This window comes from Streptopelia decaocto (genome assembly GCF_964273445.1).
Source record: "Streptopelia decaocto genome assembly, chromosome: 1".
NCBI classification, from domain to species: Eukaryota; Metazoa; Chordata; class Aves; order Columbiformes; family Columbidae; genus Streptopelia; species Streptopelia decaocto.
In genome coordinates this window covers 7,482,948-7,496,796 of record NC_138663.1, presented here as the reverse complement: position 1 = coordinate 7,496,796, position 13,849 = coordinate 7,482,948, and the positions used below count along the sequence as shown (strand labels likewise).

Here is a 13,849-nt window from a genome sequence, read left to right as displayed (position 1 = left end):
GAAAATCCTTTTAGAAGAGGAATCCTTATCCTAGCAGACAACAGAATTTCGACATTTAGTTACCTGAAGCTGGAGAAAGCAGCAAAGTAAATAAATGTAGTTAAGTTGTAAGGATATGATATTTTGCGGAACCTAATGATGTAGAACAGATTTTTATAGTGGGGACTTTTTCTGTGTCAGAACCTGAATATGGGACTAGTGGTTTTGCTCTGCAGCCTTTTATGGTTGTTCATTAAAAGTAAGCCCATGCTAATGCCAGCATGGTATTGTGATGGTCCTTTAACCAAAGGACCAGTACAGACCAGTAACGAAGCTGTTTAAGGAGCCAGGTGCTGGGCCAGCGTCCAATTCCACTGCGATTTGTCCTAGAAAAGCTCAACTATAAAAGCAGAGCACCCACACAAGACCGTGGTTCTCACAAACACATGAGAGCTGCCAACAAGTCGATTGTGGACAGTTTACTTGGTGATGCCATTTTTGGGGTAAATAACAATGTCAAGCAGCAAAAAACTGTTAAAAAGCAACTGCTCCAGCCTGCTCACCTGAAGGGACACTCTAGAGTGCACAGGGTCCCATCAATCTGGTCCCAACACTGTGTATGTTGTGGTGAACATCCACCACAGAAAGCTGTGATAATGGTATATCAATCAGTGGAGCCCACAAAAAAAAGATGCAGGAAACTATGTTACAGCTTTTAACCAAGACTTGGTGCTGTTCAAGACAATAACCTGCAGCTCAGAAGCATTTATGAATTTGCTGGCAATTCCAGAGTGTTTTCTATGTAATGGAAGTGTGGCTAGATCATTGCAATAGGTTAAGTTTTGGCTAGAAACAGAAAGCTTTGTTGATTTTTTTAAAAAGTTTTTAAGTTCCTACCTGATTTAGAGACATTTATACTCAAATAATCCCTCTGAGAAAGGTGAGAAAACTCATCCGGAGTCCTGCAGTGTGGCAGGATTAGGTATAGCCCAGCCCTGAGTTAATGATCATCTAATTTGTGTACAAAAAGCTACTGAGAAGGAGATTCCATCACTTCAAGGGTAGGTCTTGTACTCTCAGCTGCCAGCAGCCTTAAATCTGTGATGTTGCATCAATATATTTGGTAGAACTTGTTTCTTAATCTGCATACCCCTGAACTAGAGTAAGTATTCATTCAAAACTGAAGCTAAATAAAGCCAGTAAGTAATAATTTAACATCTAAGCTCAGATTTGACATCTAAGAACAGATTGTAACCGAGCACCGTATCAATTTGAAGCAAGGCAAAGAAACACGAACAGCTTTATATACACACGTGAAGTATCACATAACTGGTTTGAAATAGGAACCAGTTTCCAGGGGCCATGAGCACCTGCAAATGTCCTTTTGTTTCTGCAGGAATTGTGCAGTTAACACGTTACCCATGCCAGGCAAACACCAACAGCCAAAAGTTAATTGATTCTTCACCCAAAATGGTCCTCCCACCACCTCCTAAATAACAGCAATTGGTAACAAGAGCTTCCGTTTCCCCAAATTTAGCCAAGCTTCCTTTTATACAAAAAACATTAAATACCTAATGAATATAGGATTTTAAGAACTGAAAGGGTAATTTGTTTTCTTAAGAAACTTAGATATGTGACAGAAAAGAAACAAGACTGAGTCCACATATAAAACTACAGGTTGATGTTACGTTTAACTATTTCTATTAAAGCCACAGGTGTCTAGTATGCAATCATGTTAAAAGATTAGTTTCATGAAGGCTTTACTATGAAAATGAAATGAAATTGGGTGAAGTTTAACAAATTTCATGGCTTTAGCTACTGTGAAAATATGACTTTCCTTGAAATACATTCAGAATTTCAAATTCCTGAAATGCAAATTTTTCAAACCTTAAATAGTCTACTCTAGCTATAGCTGTTCTCCGAAATGAAGTACTGGCCCTCATAAAGAAGAAATAGAAGTCCCCAAACAAAGTCAGTTTGCAATTTTAAAAGGTTTCTACAGAAAAATCTGTACATTCCTTTCTTTCCTTGTAACTACACTATATTTTAAGCAAGACTGTGCCTAGATTCAGAAAATGCTTGATGTTTTAACCACACAAGCATTAAATATTGTCATATTTATCACTGAAGAGTCGCTGGCACACTTCAGCGGCATCAATCTTCACATTACGAGACGGGAAAGCAGTCGCTCAGTCGCATTTGGACTGTCGCTTGCTTGCACCGTGGAATAATTGTGTTTAACCTGGATTCCAGTGAGAACTCACCCTCACCTTTCACGTTTCCCTGAAAACGCTTTTCTGCACTTTTATATAAACCAGAGACACAGGATGAACAGCTCTTCAGTTCTTTCACTGACTATAAAAAGCAGGTTTTTCTTTAAATCGATAGTTTAATAGTTATGCTAAATACAGCTTTTGCCACATTTCTTGCTTGTAATTCAGTGTAATGCTTCTTGGTGCCTCAGTCATCATCTTGCTGATTTCTTTTCTGTCAAGGGAATGGGAGAGTTCATAATGTTAGAACATAGTTATCTATGTTATCTATCTATATAAATCACGACAATTAGTTCCAGATACAATGGGTATTAGACAATGACTGCATTTCTAAGCAATTTTTTTAATGGTTAAGAGATGATGTTTCTAGCAAATGGAACAGAGCAATATTAAGCCTCTCCCCCACCCCAAACTATAGGATTTTATTTCCAGTAGAAAACAAGATTTGCCCCGTACATTCACCAACAGCACATACAAGAACCAGAAAACATGTTGGTGGTGGCAGATGTCAGTGGTGAAGATGAAGGCAACCCGTCCCCCTTTTCTCCCTTAAAACATGTCATGTTTTCATGTCACTGTTCAAAGGAACGAAGAAATATTATATTGAAAAAGGAACAAGTGTTAAAGGTTTTTTCCTAATATACTTATCTTCTAACTTTTAAAGAAGTTCTTAAAAGCATTAGCTTCAGCCATTCAACAAATGCATTTCCATTTATACTACATTTGTATTTATGTTTAAATAAGAAAGAAAACATCTAGGTCCTTCAGTAGATTTGTCAAACTACATTTGTTGCTTCCCGTAAAGATAAAATTAATTAGCTGAAGTGAGATCGGGATGAAAGCTTGCTCTTTATCACTTAAAATCATATCAACAATACATTTTATGATGGCTTCACTCATTACTTTTTCTGTAATTATAGAAACTACATTAATTACAAAAGCACAACTCCAGGTACTTTGATGTTGCCATTTCACAAAGATGGAAGGGCAGCAATTTTTTTTTCAGTGCTTCTTACCAGTTTAAGAAAGTCAATTAATTTGTGAACATCCTCTCCTGTCGAAAGGTCCACAAAGTCTTTGGGCAGCCGGTAGCTCAGGTACGGACTCGGCTGGACGGTAACTTCACTGTTCGTACAACGGAAAACTGGAGAATCCTTTGGAAAAGATGTTGGATAAGACAAGAAGGGTGTAAGCGAATAAAGCTAAAAATGTTTCTTGAACTCCTCGGTGAGACTGAGTCACTTTGCCAATGAGTTTATTCGGTATTCATTCAACTAAATCCACGTTTTCTAAAAATTGTGGGTTTCTTATTAAAAATTCTGTCCACTTAAGAGCAAAAGTTTAAATGTTAATAACAGTCAAATAAAGGCATTAACTCCCTCACTTTAAAGTTTCTACATTGTATCAATTATTCATGCATTTAATATACATACACTTTTAACAGTGCTATAATAATGGAGTTATAAGGAATTTTAGGCAATAGTATCTCCATAAATATGTGGGTAAAGAAAACCTTTACAATATAACCCCTAAACTTGTCTTCACAGGTTCCTTGTTTAAACCCATATTTGCAAATATGACTTTACTGAAATTACATTCTAAGCTTTACAACCAATTTACTTACTGAAGGAAAGAATATTGCCATAAAATATCAAAAAAAACCCTCTAAACACTCAATGGTAGCAACAGCTTTTGTGTAACTTGATATAATTTTCAGATCAACTTATCAACATGCAACATAATTGCCCACTGTATGGCTTTATTTTTAAGGCAGAAGTTCAGTAACTTCACACCAGACTCTGTGGTGGGATGTAAGCTGAAGCATGAAGACAAGCGATTCGACTTTTCATCCAGGTTTACACCAGAGAAAAGAGTGTAAAGCACCTGGCACAGAAAAATCAATCCTCAAAACAAAATGCAGGTGTCCCATGGACAGCGCAAGAATTGGGAGTGTGTTTTCACACAAGATACACAGCTTTTAGAAGGAAAGTTCATGGTTTTCACACGGCAAGAGCCATGCGGCGGGATGAAGAGAAGGTGGCATGAACAACGTCCTGAAGGGTGGTGGGTTTCCCTTTATGAAAATGCCGACAGAACTAAAGCAAAGCTTAAATGTTAAAATCAGCTCAATAACGCATGTCACTTCAGTTACCTCGAATGAAGAGCTAGAAAACATAGAGAAGCCCACACTGAGTAGTCATCTCAGATGACCACCAAGCGCTTCCCAAGATCCAGTAACGTGCTACTTCATGTGTTCTATCCAGCTCTCCAAGGACTCGTCAATACGTGAGGACTCCATCTCAAGCATGCAGTGAGAAAAAAGCTGGAGTACAAATAAATGACGACTATTCCTCCCTCTCTGTACTAACGGGAAGTTATTTGGGGGTTTTTTGGAGGCAATGCAGCTTGAAGGAGGGATAGAAAAGCCCTGCTCTGTAAATGCAGGGAGTTCAACCAGAGGACAAAGCTTCCCTAGGGGTATTCCATACGAGGAAGAGACAGAAATTAAGCTTCTTTTTGCCTGTCCCCAAACATAAATCTGGAACTCTGGGAAAGTGCATGACAGATATCAGGAACAAAGCAGAACTTTAAGTGATGAAATAGAAAAGTAACCGATTTTAAGAGGAGTTGAAAAGAGCACATCAAAACTGCAGAAAAGCAAGTTGTGGGGCATTTTCTTTGCAATGTGGTCAAAGCTGCAATGTGGGCTTGTATTCTTTGAAGTAAAAATTCCCTTGCAGGCATCTAAAACTCACGTGCAACGCTTGTTGAGATTAACTACTGTCTAAAAAAGCAGACTTTACTTACAAAGAGTTTATGTTGCATGAGTTAAAGGTTTTCCGTTTACTTCAATGAGATTCGCATCATAATTTGACTCTAACGAAGAAAGAAAAGGCCAAAACGCCTGTTGGGTTTGTCAGGCAGGGCTGTACCTGCTCTGTGGCTTCCCCTTCACCCTGGTCTCCTTTCAAGTTTGTCCCAGAGGTCAGTTCTTCCCAGGTAAACAGCAGGGAGTCTGTTACTTCACCAAATGGGTTAAAATCAATCAACCAAATCTTACCCTGCAGTGGAACAACAGAAGAGTTAAAACAAGTCACAGAATTTAAACAAACAAAACCCGAATATTACTGCAGTATGTCTTCAGATAAAAAGATGTTAAAATTGAAATCACTTGGTTTTAAGCACTTAAAATATTCTGACATCCCTTCCATTACACACAGTTTTAAAACACAGCAACCTGTGGCTTTATTTTTTTTTTTAAATAGAAGATCAGAGAGCGCTCAAATAAACTGAATTCAGTTCTACGCAAGGTGCTTTCAGGTGAGACCACTGAAGTTCTGTCTAATCCTCAGGGTCCTCCAAGAAAACATCACCACAAACCAGCCAACCAAACCAAACCAGAACAAATCAACCAACCACACACCCAAACAGAGATGTTGCTTTCCATCAAAAGCCACCTCAGCACTCTGTCCATTCGCGGTCCACAAGAATTGCTGTTCTGGGTCTCAGAAGGGGCACTAAAAATATAAAGCAGGGTCTGCAAAATGCTAGTGGAGACCATGAAAGCCAAAAGGTGCTGCACAGATATAGATAAATAAAGAATAACTTAAAGGCTTTTAAAAATATAGCTATTACTAGTAGTCCAGACTAGTTTCTCCTGCCTCATCTTTAATAATTTGTGTTCCAAACAGTTCTGGTAGCATGCACAACAGCATCCCTGTTTAAAACTGAAAAACGAAAGCAGAGAGACTAACACAACATATTAAAGGTGATGGGAGCAAGAAATAGTTTATGTTCCTCGCGTCATCTCGAGGTACAACCCCCAGCACTGGGCCATCTTTTCTTTACCCAAGAAAGTGTCATCTATTCTAATAAAACATTATAATAAATTATAATGAAATATGACTAGAACTGCTAGTAAAAATTTACAAAACAAGTACTACATCTGGAAGAAATCAGATCTATCAAATACGGAAAGAAAGAGATTTATGTTACATGAGCAGCACTGAAGAGTTTTATTTTTTTTATTAAAGATGAACTGGAAACCAAACCTGAAGACTGTGTAGATACTAAAAACTTCTTCTGCTTTCTCTTTCTTTCCCTGATTCCTGAAGGATCTTCTTTCTTTAAAAGATCTTCCCCATCTTGATACAAACCGCAAATATATCCAATGATTTGCACTACAGCCATCTGGTTTCTAACTTATCAAGATGCTTTTGAAGCCTTCAGTCACAGAGGAGTTCAGAGACTTCCCCTCCCACCCACGCTGCCTAAGCCACTAACACACTATACACTATATGCTCTGGCTGCTCCATTACCAACCAGAGCCAGCTGCTGATGCAGGTGGGGGGAGTCCCAGCACAGACAAACCCAGTGATAACACTTGTAAACTGGAACTGGTTGCACATGGGCTTTCACAGGTCTCTGGGGGCAGAGGGTCCAGCTCTTGCAGAGCAAATTTCAAGATGCAAATGCACCGTAACAGCAGCACCGAAACAAGACGGCTACAAAAAATGGCAGGGACGCGGACCTGAGTGTATTCTTACTTGTTTCGGAAGGGTGAAGAAGCCCTAATTCGTGTGGCTAAATTGCAACCTCACTGCACTAATACTGATGTTGTCGGCGCAGAGAGCGGACAGGGGCAAGCTCTGCTCTCATCTTCCATGTCTGTTCCTCTTCAAATGGCAGTCACAAATTCTAAGTCATGTTTTACTTTTGCTAATGGGGACATTTTGTTAGCTCCAAGGCAGCAGGAGGAGGAATCTGTAATTCTAGATTCATTCTATCACACTAGAAAAACAAGCTAATGAACCAATTTAATCACAGACAGAAACAACGGCTGGCAAAGTTCATCCAGCAGTTCAGAGAATCTTTCCTTGCCATCAGAAATGTTTACACTTCATAAAGTGCTTTCCTCACCCCAAATACATGGAACTCAGCTTTTTCATAGGAACTCAAGATCATTTTTCTAGAGAAGAAATGCACCCTAGCAAAAATAAAAAAGAAAATTGGTTTTAAGGCTAGTGAAAGGCACACCTGGTTTTTGTGAGCACCCAGCAGCATTTCTTGCTCCCCGCAGACAGCAGAACATGAGCTACAACACCAGCTGTTTCCTTGAGATGGTCTTAAACCTGCACTGAGCTTTGGTAGCTGTACATTCATGACAAGTGGCAAAACAAACTAAATATCTCTTTCGAGGGCTCAGTAAAGGGTGTGTATATAATTCTGGGTCAGTAATCAAATTGTCTTAAGATTAAATGCTCTTTCAAGTCTTACACGCAATGTCACGATTTAAATGTGGTTAAACACGACTTGCACTGTATCTAAAGAGCAGGAGTATAGCTATCTATTTGCAATCTTCTGGTATTAGTAATCTTTGTCATATGAGAGCACGGAAATGCATGAGGCAGAAAAGCAAAGTTGTGTGTTTCTGGAGGGAAAAAAACCTCACTTGTATTACACAAAACTTTTTTTCTCATCCTGCAGGAAACAATAGGTTTACAGTATCATGTCAGCTTCACGCTTTGTTTTACTAAAGCATTAAGCAACGTGCTGCTGAAAGGAAGTAACTATGACAAAGGCTGTTCAAAGGAAGTTTAAAGTTAGATAAAATGCAAACCAAAGTGTTATATCTCCCCAACTCCAGCTGCACCTTCATGCACAGTGACAACACCCACAGGCAGAGACACAAGCACCAGTTTGCACGTTACGAGCAGTGGTCTGGAGCCCTCACTGCTCACTCACTGTCCTACCGCAGTGACTTGTCTTGAACTTGGTTACAAGTGTTAGAGCCACGAAGATGATGAAGGGAGTGGAGCATCTTCCTTATGAGGAAAGACTGAGGGAGCTGGGGCTCTTCAGCTTGGAGGAGACTGAGGGCCCAGCTCATTAATGTTCATAACTATGTAAAGGGTGAGTGTCACGAGGATGGAGCCAGGCTCTTCTCGGTGACAACCAATGATAGGACAAGGGGTAATGGGTACAAACTGGAACACAGGAGGTTCCACTTAAATATGAGAAGAAACTTCACAGTGAGGGTAACAACACTGGAACAGGCTGCCCAGGGGGGTTGTGGAGTCTCCTTCTCTGCAGACATTCAAACCCACCTGGACACCTTCCTGTGTAACCTCATCTGGGTGTTCCTGCTCCGGCAGGGGGATTGCACTGGATGACCTTTCGAGGTCCCTTCCAATCCCTGACATTCTGTGATTCTGTGTTAACACCTGGGAGATACGCAAAGAGCAACAGCAGAGCTGATCCTCAGGCTTGTCAGCTGTTGCACAATGATTGTGAACCGTTAGCAGAAATAAATAAATAAATAAATAAATGGTGAATCCAAATTAAAACAGGCTACCAGTCCAGCAAGGTAACCTGTTCAGGACTCTGTCGCTAGGTCACCCAGCTTGGAATCACAGAATGTCAGAGACTGGAAGTGACCTCAAAAGCTCATCCAGTCCAATCCCCCTGCCGGAGCAGGAACACCCAGATGAGGTTACACAGGAAGGTGTCCGGGTGAGTTTGAATGTCTCCAGAGAAGGAGACTCCACAACCTCCCTGGGCAGCCTGTTCCAGTGTTCTGTCACCCTCACTGAGAAGAAGTTTCTTCTCAAATTTAAGTGGAACCTCTTGTTTTCCAGTTTGCACCCATTACCCCTTGTCTTACTTGGAAGGCTGTATGACAGTGTTTCTTCCTTAAAAATATGACTTTACTGCAAAGTTGGATGAGCTCGGTGAAGAAAGCATAACAGGAAAGGCAGGGACATAAAAGCTTGTTCTCAACCAGGCCACCACCGCTTCTCTGCCACCCTCCAGCTCAAGGAGCAGCACCTGTGGCAGCGACTCCGAGCAGTCTCTCCAGTAACCAAAGCAGGTACGGGGAGGGGGGTGCGCTCATTCACAACCACATCAAAGAACAAGCTTCTCCAAGCTGAATATTTAGAGTTGAAAGAATTTAAAATAAGCAGACATGGGACATTTCTCTTGTTCTGTAGGTGAGGTTGCTGTGCAACTGGCCTGATGAGGAGCACAGGCTCTGGAAATTAATCACTCAATATTCTTCTGCTGCCGGTAACACACACACAAAGAGAGTGATGAATAATACAGTTGCAAACCACAAAAGTAGGAGTGAAAGGAGGAGGATCTGACACACAAAGGGCTGTCTGGCCCTTTACAAGACCTGAGGGCAGAAGGCACCTAGAGATATCCAGAAACAGATGTATTTTATCTTGGCAGATGAAGAAACGCTGCTCATTTGAGATCGCACAGGCTGAAACCTTTTACTTCAATAATCCGTCTTCATGCCTCAGCTGTGAGGCAGAGCACCCAAGGGCAGAACCCGGTCCAAGGCCCAAGTGTTGCTCATCATTTCAACCGGCAGCATCCTCAGGTCTGACCAGCTCAGCCTGGACAGGTAATTTTTATTACCATTCAGCACAGCTGGTTTGAGTCCATGGCCTGATTTTAGGCACCTACATTAAAAGTTGTTCTGAATAACAGTACAACAGTTGTTTTCCACAACACACATTCCTGCTTAGTTTCTGTTTTGCAAACTATGGCATGATTTACCATGACACAACTACAAAATACTTTAGTGACATTCCAAGTCAGAAGCAGGACTTACTACACAATACTCCAAATTAAAATAAAAACCTTCTCCAATCCCACAACTGTAAACAAGTCACACAGTGAGACTCATAAATGTACACAGCAAAAGTATATAGCCTTTTTTTTGTGTGTGTTTCTACTATAGGATTTGGGCAGAAATTTAAGCTAAAACAAAGATTCACTTCTCATGCTCTACTATCATTTCCAAAATTAGGTTGTGATTCCAAAAATAAGGTTTTGATACTTAAGGCTGCATAATGCATTTTCGCTTGTGGCTGCTTTTAAAAAACATGTGTGCCTTTCAAGCACAAAACATCTGCCCTACTTCTCTCCGCTGATACTAGGAGAGGTCAAGGTGACTCAGATTTTGGCACCTGCAGTTCAGCTGGGACATTTCTCCCTATTCCATCACTACCTGGATGTTCTGATCTGCCGAGCACTTGGAGCCACAGCTGGAGCAGTTCAAAAAGAAAAACATTAACTTCCATGTGTCACCAACTGGGCACGCCACATTCATCTACTCTTTTGACAACTATTCCTTCATACCCTTCCATATATGAAGTACAAGTTAATTTCCAACCTCACAAGGACAGGCTGAAGAAATGATTAGTTTTGATGAGCTCAGATGCTACAGGGAAAACCACCACAGGGGGAAAAATAATAAACAAACCAACCCACAAACACACCCAAGGAATGATTTTTTTAAATGAAAAAGTGGTAAGAATCTCCCACATTATTTTTTTTAGCAAGCAAAAATATCACCCCCACCTTATTCTTTTTTAATATCCCAGCCATTCTGGCTGAATGTTCAAGTACATTTCAGTCAAAAGCACCCAGAGTAAACACTGTGCAAAGGGAACCTTAGCAACAGGTAGTGCTTCGCTAAGACAATTTAGTAGTGCTGCATGATATTAATTAAGTACCCATCTTAAAAGAAAGCTAAATTGCCTTCAGTAGATTCAGAGAACTGACAGAATTGCAGCTGAAGCCAAAATTATGTGCATTAAGACAGGCTTCTCCTCTGAAAGATATTTACTAAATAATTACATCACTGCCACAGACATATTTACACCCCTAATTCTCTTATTCGCCTGTTGTGGAGAGTGTCTAGCATAGAAAAAGATGCAGGGAACAGAATTATAACATCAAGTAGGTTGCTGGGGTTTTGGATTTATTATGATTTTCTTTTCCTCGCCAGGACCACTTCTAGGAAGATGAAGCTGTTATTTGCTGCATCTCTGTAGCATTCCAGGAAGAATTTCCACAGAATAAACAACTCTATACAACCCATTGTTCACTTACCCTGCTGTCTCTGTACACATCAAAAACAACTGAAAAGGAGAAAAGAAAAGATGTTAATCTTAAAAGATATATAATATCACAGAAGATGTCTAAATCTGAATAGATACTTGTATACACAGCATAACCAGCAAAGTCAATATGTCTAAAGAACTGCACGCCAGAATTAGGTTCATTTCCAAGAGGGAGACGAAACATTTCAAGAACTACTGCTAATGCACTAAGAGATCAGCTGCTGGGTTTTTCCATTTAATGCTGTTTTCTTCTGCTGATTTTCCACTCAGTGTAGAACATTTGATAAACTCTTAGCCCAGAGAGAAGCTTATCTTGGACATTACTGCTGTTTGGTTTACAGCAAACCCGAGACATTTCAAGGAAGGATCGAGACTCCACTGCGCAAGACATTGCACAAACATTTAATAAGAGAAAGTTCACACTTGACGGGGATTAGGACTTGAGCAGACAACGAGACAAACAGGTTGCAGGAATAAAGGGGTTGGTGGGTGTGCTGAGGAGGAGGTGGCAGAGAAATGGCTGTTTCACGTAACCCAGAGCAGATAGAGAACACCCACGGATTCTCCACAACTCTTTCAAGCAGAGTCCTTGCTACCGGGTGCTTGACGCAAAGCTGCCTTGTGCAGCTCTGTTGTTATCCCACCCCTTGACTTAATTAAGCGTGAATCATTATACACGCATCTTTCTATGAGCTTCTGTTCCATATGGTTAAACAAACCTTTGTCTTTCTATTCAGCTAGGAAAATCAACAGATAAGCATTCAGGCATGGCTACATGTAGATATTGTACCGGTTTAGCAGAAAGAAAGAAAAGCCTGATTTAGAAAAACCTCAGATAAATGCTGTATTGTCACTTCCTCCGCTAATAAGGAAGGGAATATTTCGGCTAAGAGATTTCCCAATACATGTGGGATAAACTAAACTCAGGATGTGACTGAAGAACACTTGAGCCCCAGCGACTGCTCAGGAAGCTGCCTGTCACCAACAGGGATCTTGATTGATCGTGTTCACTCATGTGAAGCTCCTCAGCAGCTCAATCTAACATTTCACGCGAAGTTGGCCGGGCTAAGGGCAAACCACAGCTCAACAGCACCAAAGTCAGTCACGTCACTGGTTTTGACCATACAGGCTAAAACTTCACACAGCTTTTTGCGTAAGCTCAGTTACGTCCATTTAAAATGTCACTCCGGAATTAAATGTTACTATTTTCTGGAGAAGACAAGCCCTTGGTGGCTAAGCCATCCATGTGAAGAGAAGCACAGCAACCCTAAGTTTTTCCCTCCAGCTGTTCAACTGAATTTGTTGTCTGTACCGTGTACTCTCATTAGTCAAATTTCATTAATGGAAAACATGCATCTGTGCTTTATTATAAAATGATGCCTGTCAGCTTAAAGTGAGCCTATGGCAATCATTGAGGACCACGGCATTTAGCAGGATTTACGTCCTCGTTAAGACTGATTGAACATTGGCGAGTAGTTCAGGACACTCAAGAACACTGAACAGAGAAGAAAACCTGAACTGTTCCCTCTTAGGGACCACCTCAGAGCAGAAGAGACACATGCCAGCGAGACTGTAGTAAAAGTGTAGCAGCAATTGCTCAAAATGGAGGGTAAGGTTAAGCCAAGGCTCAACTCTACAGTATGTATTGATACTGTTCTTACTGGGCTCTTATGAAAGGTATTGAGTAGGTTCTGACATCTTTTAGAAGTATTTATAAAGCATTCACCCATCTGTTATCCTACTGTTCTGAGTCTGCAATGCTTCAGCTGCTCTGACTCAACTCTTCCATCTGGAGATGCTACCAGACCAACTGGAAAAAGCAGAGCAAACAGCACCAAAACCCCCAAAGAAACAAGAAGTCAGGAAAAAGAGCTATAATACCTTTCCTTTTAAAAGCAAACAAACAAGCAAACCCAGATTTTTGTTGTTAACAACACATATGCTACCAGACAGTGGATCAAGGGATATGATGTGGGATGAATGAAAGGTGGTAAAAAACAGAAAACGTTCTGTGCGTGGCATTTATCTGCAGACAGACAAGTCACCAGCATTTAGTGCCCAGGAACAAAAGGTTAACAAACCTTCATCCCAGAAGGTCACCCTGAAACCTCCTTTTCCCAGAAGGTAACTCAGATGATATAGTTTTACATCCTTTACATAAGATGACTCTTCAGACCTTTCAGTTCACCAAACAGCAGCTTCAGAGCCTAAATCTAGGCATCGGTTTCCAAAAATAGTGCCCTGAATAGTGCCTTATCTATTGGTTGATTACATACCAGCTAAAATTATGTTGGAACACAGAAAATTAAAAGATGGTAATTAGCATGTCAGATCTATATGACTGATCTTACTTTAAAACATTAAGGCTCTAGATCTATCAAACTAGTATACTGATTTCCAGACTACTAGATTTCTCCAAGCAGTGGTCCTTGAGAACGTCTCTGGACTGAAATAAAGGAATTCTGCAAATTATTAAGAATTTTATTACAAGATAAACTGGCATTAAAAAGGTATCTTTTTCAGCAAATCAGACAGGACGGATCTATTCGACTGCTCTGGTGGCTCAGCAAAATAATTAACCATGTTCAAAACGTACCTAAAGGTTGAGTATTCAAGGCTTTACAGAAGACAAACATAATTGTTTGTCAGTTGTATTATGTATTTGACTAAACTGAGGTT

General features: G+C 40.4%; 1 protein-coding gene across 1 annotated transcript in view; it reads right to left on the bottom strand.

Annotated features, from left to right (window-relative positions):
- Positions 1 to 1,245: 1,245 nt before the first annotated feature.
- Positions 1,246 to 13,849, bottom strand: part of CDC123 (cell division cycle 123) — a 35,824-nt gene continuing 23,220 nt past the window's right edge. Inside the window, exons 10-13 of the mRNA XM_082075968.1 lie at positions 11,160 to 11,188; positions 5,186 to 5,314; positions 3,269 to 3,406; positions 1,246 to 2,466 (exon numbers count right to left, since the gene is read on the bottom strand). Of these exons, the coding sequence (XP_081932094.1) occupies positions 2,440 to 2,466; positions 3,269 to 3,406; positions 5,186 to 5,314; positions 11,160 to 11,188 (323 nt within the window). The 3' untranslated portion in view covers positions 1,246 to 2,439. The remainder of the gene's footprint in view (positions 2,467 to 3,268; positions 3,407 to 5,185; positions 5,315 to 11,159; positions 11,189 to 13,849) is intronic.